This window comes from Oncorhynchus keta, chromosome 35 (genome assembly GCF_023373465.1).
Source record: "Oncorhynchus keta strain PuntledgeMale-10-30-2019 chromosome 35, Oket_V2, whole genome shotgun sequence".
Lineage (NCBI taxonomy): Eukaryota > Metazoa > Chordata > Actinopteri > Salmoniformes > Salmonidae > Oncorhynchus > Oncorhynchus keta.
This window is the reverse complement of record NC_068455.1, coordinates 48,099,096-48,114,602: the sequence shown is the minus strand read 5'-3', so window position 1 is coordinate 48,114,602 and position 15,507 is coordinate 48,099,096. Positions and strand designations below refer to the sequence as shown.

The 15,507-nt window shown below is 42.4% G+C and overlaps 1 protein-coding gene across 5 annotated transcripts in view; it reads left to right on the top strand.

The window, feature by feature from the left end:
• The first annotated feature begins 3,954 nt into the window (after positions 1-3,954).
• The window catches only part of LOC118368574 (protein Smaug homolog 1-like), a 78,521-nt gene continuing 66,968 nt past the window's right edge, over positions 3,955-15,507 (top strand). For 2 of the 5 annotated variants that reach the window (XM_035752779.2, XM_035752778.2), the window contains exons 1-2: positions 4,101-4,576; positions 7,845-8,442. In XM_035752779.2, coding sequence (XP_035608672.1) covers positions 8,247-8,442 — 196 coding nt within the window. In that variant the 5' untranslated portion in view covers positions 4,101-4,576; positions 7,845-8,246. Of the gene's footprint in view, positions 4,068-4,100; positions 4,577-7,844; positions 8,443-15,507 lie in introns of those variants that run through there. The other 3 variants (XM_035752780.2, XM_035752776.2, XM_035752777.2) reach the window with 2 other exon arrangements.

The window sequence follows — 15,507 nt, the reverse complement described above, 5'->3', positions numbered from 1 at the left end:
CACTTCATTGAAGAATCCCTACTGCTGACCAAACACCGACAAAGGGGTGTAGACTTTGGCTACCGAGGTTCGGCTTGCCTCAGGAAAAAATCTTGTGTGCACAAGCACCCAAAAAAATGCTTGCATAACACCAAAACAGTGACAAAATGTAATCAATCTATGCACGCCATAAACTGTTTTGGATGGGAAGCATGCGGACGCCTTAATACCCACTAGGTGGCGTCCAAACCTCAGGCCTGCTGGAGTTCATCCATTGAGGAAAACAGCCTGTTTCCACCACATACTATTGCAATACTACTGTCATGATTTCAAGTAAGAAGTACAATTTTACTGGATATTATATAAATTCTGCAACCTGCAACAAATACCTTTTTATTATAAATCTGAACAAATGCATTCCATGGTCCCAGACGTATTCAACTCAAATGAATCTCAATTAATCAAATGTATTTATAAAGCCGTTTTTACATAAGCTGATGTCTCAAAGTGCTGTACAGAAACCCAGTCTAAAACCCCAAACAGCAAGCAATGCAGATTTAGAAGCACGGTGGCTAAGAAAAACTCCCGAGAGGAAGGAACCTAAGGAAGAAACCAAGAGAGCAACCAGGCTCTGAGGGGTGGCCAGTCCTCTTCTGGCTGTACCGGGTGGAGATATATAACAGAACATGGCCATTAAGGCCAGATTGTTATTCAAGATGTTCAAACATTCATAGATGACCAGCAGGGTCAAATAATAATCACAGCCATTGTAGAGGGTGCAACAGGTCAGTACCTCAGGAGTAAATGTCCGTTGGCGTTTCATAGCCAAGCATTCAGATGTCGAGACAGCAAGTGTGGTAGAGAGGAGGAGAAGGTCAAAAAACAGCAGGTCCGGGACAAGGTAGCACATCCGGTGAACAGGTCAGGGTTCCCTAGCTGTAGGCAGAACAGTAGAAACTGGAGCAGCAGCATGACCAGGTGGACTGGGATAGCTAGGAGTCAAAGCCAGGTAGTCCTGAGTCATGATCCTAGGGCTCAGGTCCTCTGGGGGGGAGAGAGAGAGGGAGCATACATACATTCACACAGGACACCAGATAAGACAGGAAAATTACACCAGAGATAAGACTGACCCTAGCCCCCCCGGCACAGACTATTGCAGGATAGATATTGGAGACGGGTGGATTGGGGGAAACTGTGGCCGACGATACCTCCAGACAGGGCCAACCTGGCAGGATATAACCCCACCCACTTTGCCAAAGCACAGCCCCCACGACTCTTAGAGAGATACAGACCACCAATTTACTACCCTGAGACAAATCTCCACCGCAGGAGCCCGAGGGGGCGCAAAATCAGACAGGAAGATCACGTCTATGACTCAACCCACTGAAATGATACACCCCTTCTAGAGACGGCATGGAAGACCACTAGTAAGCTAGTGACTCAGCCCCCGTAATAGAGGCAGAGGCAGAGAATCCCAGTGGAGGGGAGCCGGCCAGGCAGAGACAGTAAGGGCGGTTCGTTGCTCCAGAGCCTTTCCATTCACATTCGTACCCCCTGGGCCAGACTACAATAAATCATAGGACCTACTGAAGAGATGAGTCTTCAATAAAGTATTAAAGCTTGAGACTGCGAGAGTCTGCGTCTCTCACATGGATAGGCAGATCATTCCATAAAAATTGAGCTCTATAGGAGAAATTCTAGGGACAATAAGGAGGCCTGCATTTTGTGACCATTTGGTCCTCGTAGGTATGAACGGCGGGACCAAATCGGAGATATAGGTAGGAGCAAGCCCATGTAATGCTTTGTAGGTTAGCAGTAAAACCTTGACATCAGCCCTAGCCTTAACAGGAACAGGAGTAATATGATCACATTTGTTGGTTCTAGTCAGGATTCTAGTGTTTATCACTAACTGAAGTTTATTTAGTGCTTTATCCAGGTAGCCGGAGAGTAGAGCATTGCAGTAGTCTAATCTAGAAGTGACAAAAGCATGGATTAGCTTTTCTGCAGCTTTTTGGACAAAAAGTTTTAGATTTTTTCAATGTTCATAAGATGGAAAAAATCTGTCCTTAATTTTCTTTATGCTCATCAAGAGATCAGGGTCCAGAGTAACGCTGAGGTCCTTCAGTTTTATTTGAGACGACTGTACAACCATAAAGATTAATTGTCATATTCAACAGAAGATCTTTGTTTCTTGGGACCTAAAACTAGCATCTGTTTTATCCGAGTTTAAAAGTAAAACATTTGCCGCCATCCACTTCCTTATGTCTGAAACACATGCTTCCAGGGTAGGTAATTTTGGGACTTTGCCATTGTTTCATCGAAATGTACACCTGTGTGTTGTCCGCATAGCAGTGAAAGTTGACAATGTGTTTCTGAATGACATCACCAAGAGGTAGAATATATAGTGAAAACAATAATGATCCTAAAACGGAATCTTGAGAAACATTAACTTACATTTGATCTGTCAGAGGACAAACCATCCACAGAGACAAACTGATATCTTTCAGAAAAATAAGATCTAAACCAGGCAAGAATTTGTCCGTGTAGACCAATTAGGGTTTCTAATCTCTTAAAGAATGTGGTGATCGATGGCGTCAAAAGCAGCACTTAGGTCTAGGAGCACGAGGACAGATGCAGAGCCTTGGTCTGACACCATTAAAAGGTCATTTCTAACATTCGAGTGCAGTCTCAGTGCTATGAGGTCTAAAACCAGACTGAAGCATTTTATATACATTGTCTTTGAGGAGGCAGTGAGTTGCTGCGCAACAGCTTTTTCAAAAAAAATGAGAGGAATGGGAGATTCGATACAGCCAATTGTTTAAAAAAAAACATTTTCTGGGTCAAGGTTTGGCTTTTTCAAGAGAGGCTTTATTATTGCCACTTTTAGTGAGTTTGGTACACATCCGGTGGATAGGGAGCCATTTATTATGTTCAACATAGGAGGGCCAAGCACAGGAAGTAGCTCTTTCAGTAGTTTAGTTGGAATTGGGTCCAATATGCAGCTTGACGGTTTAAATTATTTTCATGAATGTGTCAGGATATTATGAGTACAGCAACTGCAATTAGATGGCATTGTGTTAATGTTACTACTTAGCTTTTTTGGCTGGTTGAGATCCTGTAGAACAATGGGTAGATAAAGCGTCAGGGGTGAAAAAAGTAGAGCGAGGGGAAAAAAGACATTGGAAAATGTATTAAAAGCAAAAACCGAAAAGTTTGGCAGATAGCCAAGTAGCAACAAACGGCACATAATTTAGGACCCTAAAAGTTTAAATTGATATAGTTTTCATGCTATAATATCTCAATGCAGAGGTCAACTGTAGGCCAATTGTCACCTTGTCAGATATCAATCCAATTTGTGAAGGCTTGAGCTTTTGACTGATTCAAGAGAACTGTCCACGTCCCCACTGGTAAAACGTCTATTCCTTCCCCTCCCTCCACTTCTTTTAGTCAATATTGAGCACACTCAGCTGGAGGCAGTAAGGGTGCATTGTGTGACCGAAAAGGACACTGCTATCAAACAATGGCCCAAGAATGCATTTCATGTATCTGTACAAGTGGTGGGCCTCGCCAGTCAAATCAGCCTTCCCTATGGAGGCCCAATTTAGGATTATTTTTCCCCATTCATAACCCAAAAATGTTTATTGTTTTACCTTTGTTCAAATGTAACATGTGCTCATGTAAAATCAATAAATGAATGAATGAGGAATAAATGTATGTAGTCAAACCATCAAAGAACTGGCAGTATGGAACTGGTTAAAAACATCAAGGTTTTACACACACACACAAAAATAAATGATATTTCAGGAGACCGATAAATAATGTATGACCAGAGCATTTAATGTCTTTATTTTGCTCACTGCTACTGTAACTCGACACATTGTATCAGCTGCTGCATTGCTGTAACTCGATACTATCATTGAAACAATGTATGAAATATATTTTGGGGCTTTCAATTAAACCAAACGGTAGGGTGGAGGGTGAGGCCCTCTGCTGGATGGAATGCACACATCAGAGCTAAACATTTACAATGAAGAACTTCATGAATAGGGAGGCACTCCTCTTTAATTGATATCACCTCTCTTCATACTGTAAGTTTAGTAACTACTGCTCAACCCCGACAAAAAATATCACCGTGTATTGGGCTTTTTTTGGACCCAATATTATTTAATGTGTACAAATGTAGTTGAAGGTATTGTACAGATAAGTGAAAGGGCCAAATTGAGGCAACTCCCGCCCTGTTTTACATTCGTACACATCGTCACTTTTGTTTAGATGTTGTCCACTTTGCTATGGAAACCTTGTCTTTTTTTCAAAAAATGTGCTAGTCCCTGTCAGTTGTCTCGGTTGCTGTTAGGCTACGTGATCTGTCCCTAACTCCATTCTCTATTTGTGTGCTTCCTTGTGCTGCCAAGCCCCTGACGTAATGCTTCGTGTTAATTATTCGCATGTGGAAAGCAATGCCGAGACTCGCCTCTGGTAAAACAAGCCTAACTGTAGGGAGAATAGTTAGTCAAGATGGCAAAACACACAGATCCGGAGTGAAGGGGCACCGCTCCCCGTCCCGCGACCAACACAACCGATACAACTGTGCCTAGAAGTGAGTAGCCTAACGTTTTAATTATTTTCTTTGCAACTTTTTAACAAGCTTCTGGAGAATTGTCGGAGACTCTTGTTTGAGCTGCTCTCTTGCTGGCTGTCCAGTAGGACACCTGCAATATAGAAAATGTGCTACTAAGCACCAACCTTAAAAAAAACGTGATACAATAACAATTTTTCTCTCGGAGAATACAAATGTATCCAGCTGGACATGTATTTTGTAGACATTGACGGTTGATATTTACGCGTTTAAATAAACGTCTGAATGGTTAACGCGCGGTTGTTGATCTCAGGAGTTTATGGAAACTAGTATGAATATATGTAGAAATACAGTGTAGTAATGCTATGCATCGGCCACATTTTGGGAATGTTCTAGACTCCGCATTTGAACTCAACTATTTAATGTAGAGCCAAGTATTCATTTTCCTCGCTCCGAATCGCATCACCTCCACATTTTACACATGATCTAGCCTATCCTCGGTGCTTATGTAGGGCTATGATTGCCCCAATGCTGATGATGCAAAGTGGCCGTTTTTGAGACCCGTTAGTGCTGACACTGGGACTTTATTTTAAGGTACGACATTGAATACGAATGCGGTCTTTTCATGCGAGGTTATTTGCGTCGACGTTGGCAGTCCACAGATTATACAGTCTACAGGCTATTTTCGAAACCATGTGTGGTGGAATTGAGTCATTTATGCTTCATCATATAGTACAGCACACCGATGCTTTGAACATAACTCATCCATAGACGCTAACTACCTTTAGCGCCTTTTTGCTGATAGGCTTCGATCTACTGTTCTGAACGTTAAAACACATTTACTTGCGGTAAAGTTTTTTGGGAAAAAGGGACATAAATTTCACATCGGTGAGAAATAATTCTAAATTCAAATGGTGACTTGACTACACACCTTTTTTTATAGGGTTAGTGTTCCCACACGGCCATATCTCCATGTGACAGCGCTTGTTTCTGGAAGACCGCTACCTATAAGCTTGCTCCTGACACCTGTGTGTGACGGTGTCCACATACATGGGTTCAGTTTGGTCCTAGGCTACTCCCAAAATACTTTTGCTTGACAAATTAGAAAACCGTTTGTCCCCCTTGAGCCAGAAACACTTCCTCAAAATAGTTTGAATGAGCTAAGATAAATCAAGAAATCTGTCATTACTTTTGAGGTTTTTGCCAATAAGGTCTTGGGGTATTTTCACACAGTCCGTTTTAAAGGAACCGATCTTAGTCCTCTGGGGTAAAAAGAAAAAGCGAAATATTACTGGCCTTTGAATGAGGACTCAACTCTTCTGCCAGTTCACGTAACCCATTTTGTTTTTTTAGGCAAGTCCGTTAAGAACAAATTCTTATTTACATTGTCAGCATTGACTGCCATGTTCAGGGGCAGAGCAACATATTTTTACTTTGTCAGCTCTGGGATTCGATCTAGTAACCTTTACTGGCCCAACGCTCTAACCACTAGGCTACCTGCCGCACCCGTTGTGGTCCGAGTCCTCTTTGCATTCATATTGCTATGTTTGAAAGGAACCAAGATCGTTTTCCAACATTCTCTCAATGTACTCTGGGACAAGCCATTTCATTAAAATGTGTTTTTTGGACAGCTAGATATGCCTCCTTACATTTTGGAAGCTGACAGATTGCAATTTTTTGAATGATGAGATGTAATAATTGTAATCAGCAGATACAGAACACATGTAAATATTATTGGTAACATAATAAATAATGCTGTAATTGAAAATTGTACAGCCAATGTAGGCTACTACCTCTCTTAAAAGCTAGAATTGATTTTGTATGCTACAGTATTTTGTGATTCTTACCAAATATGTTGTCTTCTCACAACATTCAAACCCCACAATCGAATAAACAGCTTACGAAGCTCTCTTATAGATCAGATATTGCAAACAAATAATTGGAACTAAAAACTGGACACATATTTTGTAATTTCTGTGTGTCTTTGACAATCGCTAATCAACATCCAAAAATGGCATGCGTTTTTCCCACAAAACTGCACATCAAAATGTTCTCTCTTGTGGCACCAATGTGAGAGGTTATGGCAGGGGCAAAAGTGTGTGTAATTACAAGCGAATCCTGGGGAGCTTTGTGTTCTCATTGCCCTAAAAAAAAGAACTGGTCCATGGAATTCAAGCGAATGGAACTCAGACCACCTCTCGAGATTGTCTCAGTTCTGTTTGCTTCGGGAGCTCTTTTGTGGGGTCTGAGTTCCTTTTGGAATGTTAACCATTCACCAAAAATTAAGCGAACCGCACAGAGTTCATAACAATTGTCTGAATGGGACCAAGTGTGAAAACACCCTTAATTGTGCAATTTTACATCTAGCTATGTGATGATAAACACTTAATGTTCCCACACCTACTAGAAGAAGTACTGTTGATCAATCACTGATGAAGGGGAGTAGACTTCGGCTAATGAACTTTGACTTGCCTCAAGAAAAATATGTGCTCGAACAGCCCGAAGGAAAAACCTTCCGAACACCGAAACTAACAAAAACGTCACAAAAATGGTGTCCTAATATATGCACTAACTGCTTTGACTGGGAAGCATGTGACAGGCTTTAGCGTAACTGGGGAGGAAGTGTAGTTCGTCAACTTGGGGGCACACACAGTGTATGTCTCTGTGCAAAACTGCTACAGATGCTTTTTTTCTTTGAAATATTTTTTTTTGCTGATATGCCCTTTATCTTTCATATGTTTTGCAAACAATGGTTATTTCTAAACCTTTAAACACAGTGTCGGAATTGTAGTTCACATTCAGCCAACCATGGGCGACGCAAACCACTGAAAAGCCTACGGAGAAGGGTTTTCGATAGCTACTTTGAACATAGCAGTCTGTAACATTAAAACATCAGGGACCAGCGCCCGTCTCTTTAGAAATACCATTCGGGATGTTGCTCCAATGACTGAGAATCATATTTTTTTGTCCCGGTGTTGAATGCCACAGCCTCGCATCTATACGGTAGAGCGTAACTACTTTTAGATGAAAAGTATGATACATACAGGCTTTGTTGCAGTAAGGAATTGGTGTCACTAATATTGTGGTTTTCAATTGAGAACAGTTTCTTTAAATAATCGTCTATTTCAAGTCTGCGGAGAGCAATGTTTGCTGAAGCAACAGGCACTGTCACATTTCCTCAGTGTTTGGTATTCACGGTCAGTAAAGACTGCTGGATGGGTTTTGGGACGCTGTGTGTGTGTGAGCGTGTGTGACCATGTCTCTCAACCATTTATTTCCATAATTTCAGGTCTAAGGGGGATCCCTGTGGAAAATGGCAACAAGGGTAACACTGGTGTGACAGTGCAGGAAGAAAGCTGACTCTCCCGTCTGTTAACCCCCGCCCTTTGGCAGATGCACCTAGGAGAGCACCTTGCTCCCCTCAAGCTGAAGCTACACTTGCAATGCTTAAAGCCCAGATGATGAAATGCCACTTGAACTGAGCACACCTACTGCTGTCTACTCAACATCAACAACAGAAACAGGCAAAGGGAAGAGCACAACCAACCCGAGAAAGCGAGAGGAACACAAGCTTTGACCAAAGTTGAACCAACACAGCACCAAGACCTCCGTTAACCTAATTCTCTTGTGACACCAGGGGGGGTCACTCTAACTGGTTTCCCCATTCTGCTTAGTGCCTGTCCCCCAGACCATGATGTTTCGTGACCAGGTGGGTGTCCTGGGAAGCTGGTTTAAGGGATGGAATGAGTGTGAGCAGACGGTGGCTCTGCTGTCACTGCTGAAGCGGGTGTCGCGGACCCAGGCCCGTTTCCTGCAGCTGTGTCTGGAGCACAGCCTGGTCGAATGCACCGAGCTCCACGTGTTGGAGGGGGAGGCCAATAACCCAGGTAGGCACACCGACGCACATTATCTCCATCTTGACTGTCCATTGAAGTTGATGATTACCAATGGCTCTGCTCTGTTGACGTTTGGGAAGGGTTGGTGCTTCTGGTACCGATGCCACTTCACAAACACACACACACAAATTTGAAGGTATGTCATTCCCTTTAACAGCCTTACACACTTCTACAGACAGAGAAGGGTTAACGGTGCCCATTCCCCAGTCAGTGTATTGTGGCATGGCAACAATGAGGTCATTGCACTAGCTGGCCTCGCACCATCTTTGAATTGGACACCAGATCATACACGACTCCAGTGCTCTGCTGTGGGGATAAATCAGTTGGGGGGGCTGGTTTGTTGCATCAGGCTGGTACGTGGCTATGGAAACACCCTGGCAACCAAACTGACTCATGAAAAATAGAGTGAGCTCTGGCTGGTGTGCTGTGATGAGAAAAAACACAGCTGTATAGCTGGTACCACCACCGTCTGTCTGCACTGCCTTAATACACATCGATGAGAAACCGTCTGTTAAGATGGATACGTTATCATTTCCCCCTACACACACACACACACACACACACACACACACACACACACACACACACACACACACACACACACAGCAGCATGTGATTCCCATCAGAGTTCATAGTGGGCAGTGGCTGCCTCTCTTAGCCTCACCAACACCTTGTGTTGCCATAGACTTCCAGTCATTGTGCTAACGCGAGTAAGCAATTAGTAGTTTATTCAAACTGCACATAGAGACATAAAAATGGTATCCACTAGATACATCTGATACTGGGGAAATGGGTAAAGTGCTTCTTTGGCAAAATCTCACTCCCAAGCCCTAGTCGGGTGTTCACTGTCAGATATCAGAGGAGGCAGAGAAGACTCAGCGAGGATGGGTTGAAAATCATCAACTCGTGGGTTTATAGGAATAGTTTAGCTCCATTTGGGATCATACTGCTTTAACGAGCTTGTTTTAATAGTAGGTTGGTCCCATATCTGTTTGGCCAACTCTTTATGGTCATTGTCATGCTGAACAGATCTGGGACCAGGCTAGTACTTGTACAGTAGTGGTGAACTGGACATGAATGTGACTGTATGGATCTTGATGCTACGAAGTGTAGCAAATCGGCTGCTCAATGGGTACATCCCAGTACCTCTGAACATCTGCCTTCCTTGTTTCTTTTACGTCATGAAAATTGATGTGTAAATGGACTGGGTATATTTTCTCATTGCTGTTTTCACCCACTGTATTAAAACCATTCAGATTAGCAGTCCTGTAGGAGAATGTATGAGCAAATAAAAATGCAAGACTATAGGAACACCGTTTATAGCTACTTAGCCATTTGTCTGGGTATTGCCACACCTGTCAGTCTCACCTGTGTCAGCCTGCGGTCGACCCTGCTTCCGTTGGCTCAACAAGCTGAGAGTGACAGTCAGCAATGCCCCCAGCAATGGACCATTGTTTCAGTGCTGCTGCAATGTTGTCTATGGATCAATTATGTGGCTATACATACGTCTTTCTGGAATGTAATGACTACTGACTGTCTTTGCTCTCTGTCTACACTGATATCAAGTCTATGCCAGTTGTTTGAATCTTATCTATTGTCATGTTTATTGTCATCTCTTCAGACACAGAAGTCTGGATGGCAAGGAACAATTTTTAAAATCATCTCAACCTAATAAGCTTATTGGCTCAGACAGATTTTAAATGTGTAAGTTCAACACTTGTTGTGGTTGTTGTCAATTTTTTATTGTCGTGAGAAAGTTGGAAAAATATCCATCTTTGTGGTAGAAATGGAAGCCTGTGTCCCTCACAGGGTTAATTTGCAGCTGGAAGCTCCAAGTTGAGTGGAAAGGCGCAACTATTTGGAAAGTACTGTACTAATGAAAGGAATCCACAGTGACCTACTTATTTCACTGCATGAAGAGGCTGCCTTGTTCCCCTGAACAGAGTGATGCAACTTATTTTCTGCCTGTCACCGCATCAAGTCAAGACTATATGCATGTGTGTGAGTAAGAGACTGGGGAGAGAGGGATTTATTTTAGTCACTCGATGATATTACATTTTCAGATTTGGCAGAGAGATTTGGGATTTTGACTAGGTTGAAGTAATTTGATTTGCTATTTTGAGCACCTAAAATAGAGAAAGATATCTATAAGCACATACACTACTGTTTAAACGTTTGGGGTCTCTTAGAAATGTCCTTGTTTTTGAAGAAAAAACACTTGTCCATTAAATAACATCAAATTGATCAGAAATACTGTGTAGACATTGTTAATGTTTTAAATGACTATTGTAGCAGAAAACGGCAGATTTTTTTAAATGGAATATCTACATACAGAGGCCCGTTATCAGCAACCATCACTCCTGTGTTCCAATGGCATGTTGTTAGCTAATCCAAGTTCATCATTTTAAAAGGCTAATTCATCATTAGAAAACCCTTTTGCAATTATGTTAGCACAGCTGAAAACTGTTGTCCTGATTAAAGAAGCAATAAAACTGGCCTTCAGACTCGTTTAGTATCTGGAGCATCAGCATTTGTGGGTTTGATTACAGGCTCAAAATGGCTAGAAACAAAGCCCTTTCTTCTGAAACTTGTCAGTATAATCTTGTTCTGTGAAATGAAGGCTATTCCATGCGAGAAATTGCAAATAAACTGAATATCTCATACAATGCTGTGTACTACTCCCTTCACAGAACAGCGCAAACTGGCTCTAATCACAATGGAAAGAGTGGGAGGCCCCGGTGCACAACTGAGCAAGAGGACAATTACATTAGTGTCTCGTTTGAGAAACAGACGCCTCACAAGTCCTCAACTGGCAGCTCATTAAATAGTAACTTCAAAACACCAGTCTCAACGTCAACAGTGAAGAGGCGACTCCGGGATGCTGGCCTTCTAAACAGAGTTCCCCTGTCCAATGACTGTTCTTTTGTCCATATTAATCTATTATTCTGAGATATGGATTTTTCTTTGCAACTCTATCTTAGACTGTCCAATAAAAATAAAAGATTAAGATGGGTAAAAGAACAGACACTGGACAGAGGAACTCTGTCAAGAAGGCCAGAATCCTGGAGTCGCCTCTTCACTGTTGACGTTGAGACTGGTGTTTTGAAGGTACTATTTAATGAAGCTGGCAGTTGAGGACTTGTGAGGCGTCTATTTCTCAAACTAGACACTGTAATGTACCTTTCCTCTTGCTCAGTTGTGCACCGGGGCCTCCCACTCCTCTTTCTATTCTGGTTAGAGCCGGTTTGCGATATTCTGTGAAGGGAGTAGAACACAGCGTTGTACGAGATCTTCAATTTCTCTCATGGAATAGCCTTAATTTCTCAGAACAAAAATAGACTTGCCAGTTTCAGAAGAAAGGTCTTTGTTTCTGGCCATTTGAGCCTGTAATCGAACCCACAAATGCTGATGCACCAGATACTCAACTGGTCAAAAGAAGGACAGTTTTATTGCTTCTTTAATCAGGACAACAGTTTTCAGCTGTGCTAACATAATTACCAAAAAGTTTTCTAATGATCAATTAGCCATTTAAAATTATAAACTTGGATTAACTAACACAACATGCCATTGGAACACAGGAGTGATGGTTGCTGATAATGGGCCTCTGTAGATCTATGAAGATATTCCATAAAAAGTCTGCAGTTTTCAGCTACAATTGTAATTTACAACATTAATAATGTCTACTCTGTATTTCTAATCAATTTTATGTTATTTTAAATGTACTTTTCTTTAAAAAAAAACATGGACATTTCGAAGAGACTCCAAACTTTTTTAAACGTTAGTGTATGTATGTGTGTATATAGGTATCTCATTGGGTTTCTACATAAGAGCATTATCAGACCTACTGCTGTGCTGGTCGAATCTGAAAGTTGAAGGTCAGTGCAAGTCATTTAACCTAAATCTAGTATTTCTTTCTATCAAACATGGCTGTTTGGGGTATGGAACATCTCCTCCCCGATATAAAATAAATCTTTAGGCCAAACCTGGGAGGGGCAATCGAATCAAGTTTGAAGTGGCTGAGCATTGTCCTGTCTAAACGGGGGTGTTTAGGCTGCCCGAGTGGGGCAGAGATCTAAGGCACTGCAGTGCTTGAGGTTTCACTACAGATCCGGGTTTGATCCCGGGCTGTGTTGCAGCCGGCCGTGACCGGGAGACCAATGAGGTGAAGTACAATTGGCCCAGCGTCGTCTGGGTTATGGGAGGGTTTGGCCGGCCTGGAAGGCCTTGTCCCATCGCGCTCTAGCGACTTCTGTGACGGGCTGGGCGCATGCATGCTGACACGGTCACCAGTTGTACGGTTTTTCCTCCAACACATTGGTGCGCCTAGCTTCCGGGTTAAGATGGCACTGTGTCAAGAAGCAGTGCGGCTTGGCAGGTCGTGTTTCTGAAGACGAATGTCTCTCGACTAGAGGTCGACCGATTTCTGATTTTTCAATGCCGATACCGATTTATTGGATGACCAAAAAAAAAGCCGATACCGATTAATCAGCCAATTTATTTTGTCACTTTTTATATATATATATATATATATATTTGTAATCTTGACAATTACAACAATACTGAATGAACAATTAACACTTTTTTTATTTGAACTTAATACATCAAATCTATTTAGTCTCAAATAAATCATGAAGATTGCTCAATTTGGTTTAAATAATGCAAACTGCACAGTGTTGGATAAGTAAAAGTGCAATATGTGCCATGTAAAAAAAGCTAACGTTTAAGCTCCTTGCTCAGAACATATGATAGCTGGTGGTTCAATATTCCCATTTAAGAAGTTTTAGGTTGTAGTTATTATAGGAATTATGACGCGTCGACTATTTCTCTCTTTGATTCGATGATAGATAAATTAACAGGCACCGCATTGATAATATGCAGCGCAGGACAAGCTAGTTAACCTGGTAATATCATCAACCATGTGTAGTTAACTAGTGATTTATTTGAAGATATTTTTTTTAAGGTTTAATGCTAGCCAACAACTTACCTTGGCTCCATGCTGCATTCGTGTAACAGATGGTCAGCCTGCCACGCAGTTTCCTTGTGGAATGCAATGTAATCGGCGTCCAAAAATGCAGATTGCCGATTGTTATGACAACTTAAAATCAGCCATGCGGATTAATCGGTCGACCTCTGCTCTCAACCGTCGCCTCTCCCGAGTCCGTACAGGTGTTGCAGCGACGGGACAAGACCGTATCTACCAACTGGATACCTTAAAATTGGTGAGAAAAAGAGAGGTCTAGAGGTCTTCACACGGATCCACCTGCTACAGTCATAGAGCCTCCTTGTGTGGCAAAATTTAAGATCTATCTAATCAATGGAAGATGGAATTAAAGTTATAGATATGTTTATAATATGTGTTTAAAGGAGAAGGATATACAACGACCAAGAGTCAACAGGTAGGCTGCTACTTAATATTCTGAATGGAGTTGTTACTTTATTTGTAGCTGTAGGATGAGAAAGTGCATGCACTACATCCTCAATTTGCCAAGCTAGCATAACTAGCTTCTCCCGGTTTGATGCAGTCAAGAAGGGTACTATGTAGTCATATGATAAATGACCTAGCTATGGCAGCTATTAGTCTACTGTAGCGCGAGTCTGATTGGTTGGTTGCTGTCTCTCCCTGCCTGCTTCCTGTGTCACTCAAATGTGGTGTAATTGCAGATGACAATTTGGGGCAATTTCTTGATATGGATGTTCCCTGATATCAGCAAATGGCCATTAATAGCTGCCATTGGTCAGATCCGAAGTTATGAGGCTGAAGATTTCTCGACACAGATGAATTGTTGACATAGCAGGTTAGGTTAACTAGCGTGGCAGGTAATGTGAATTGGCGAGGCAGGTTAGGAGACTGAGGTTAAGGTTGGGAAAAGTGTAAGGGTTAGCTACAATGCCACTGTTGTTAACTGTTGTCCCTGACATACAAGAAATAGCTACAGACCAATGAGTATAACTTGATATCAAGAAACACCTATATCAGAAAACTACCCAAATTGTGGTCTGCAATTACACCCTTCTTGTGTCACTCGCTCACAGTACGGCCCCTCCCGCCTGCTAGAGCGGCACCTCTCTCTCCCTTCTCTCGTGCTTTATCAGCTCTGGTTAATAAAGTAGCTTAAAAAATACCTTCTCTGCTGCTTCCCTCGCTAGAATCGACTCTGACCGGATCTGGATCCAACCAGGTCTATACTGAACTAGTCTAGTTGTCGTCGGGTCTGTTCGGAAGTGGTCTCCTATATTTAACAAAAATATTTATGCATATTGGGTCCGGGTGGGAAAGCCCCAGGTCCATTTCGGAATAGGTCCAACTTTTTGGACCCGTAAAGACCTCTAGTGTTTACCCCTCTCTTCCCCCTCCCACCTCTGTCCCAGAAGCGGACTGCAGAGCAGGACAGGGTAGCGGGGTGGGGTTGGGCGAGGACAGGGGGGCTACTGTTATCAATGACTGACTTCATTGGAGCGTTTTTCACTGTGGACTGACTGGTAAAGGGGAGGCAGGAAGGGCGGGTGGCTAACATACAGGCAGCTATTCTGTGGCACTCACCGCTCAGGCATGTGTGTGTTTCTCTATTCCTTTCTATTTCTACTAACCCTCTTCCCTCTCTCATACTCAGAATCTCTCCCTTTTTCACCATCTCCATATGTCTTAAGCACAGCAAACCTAGTTTTCTCTTGGAAAAAGAGATGATGCAACACCTACACGTCCTATTATCCTCCACTGTCATGTTCAGCCTATTAATATTTTGGCTACTATCTATATCTATATGTCCAGGAATATCCACTTCAAACTGAACAGGTGCTTTGTTGGTCCGGACTAAGAAGCAATGGCACTCTTGTCCAGTTCTATCTAAGAGCATCTTCTTTTCTGGACAGAATGGAGGGCTGTCTGCAGTGCCATCACACACATTCTCCAATGTAGTACCGCAGGGGACATCTAGCTGGATTGGTCAAGTGTTGGTAGCGCCGCTTGCTCATTGAGAAGTGGTGGAGGCAAGGATAATTCAGTGTGGCAAAGACATGATGGCATCGTCACCTCATGGGAGCTGTAACATTAGGAGG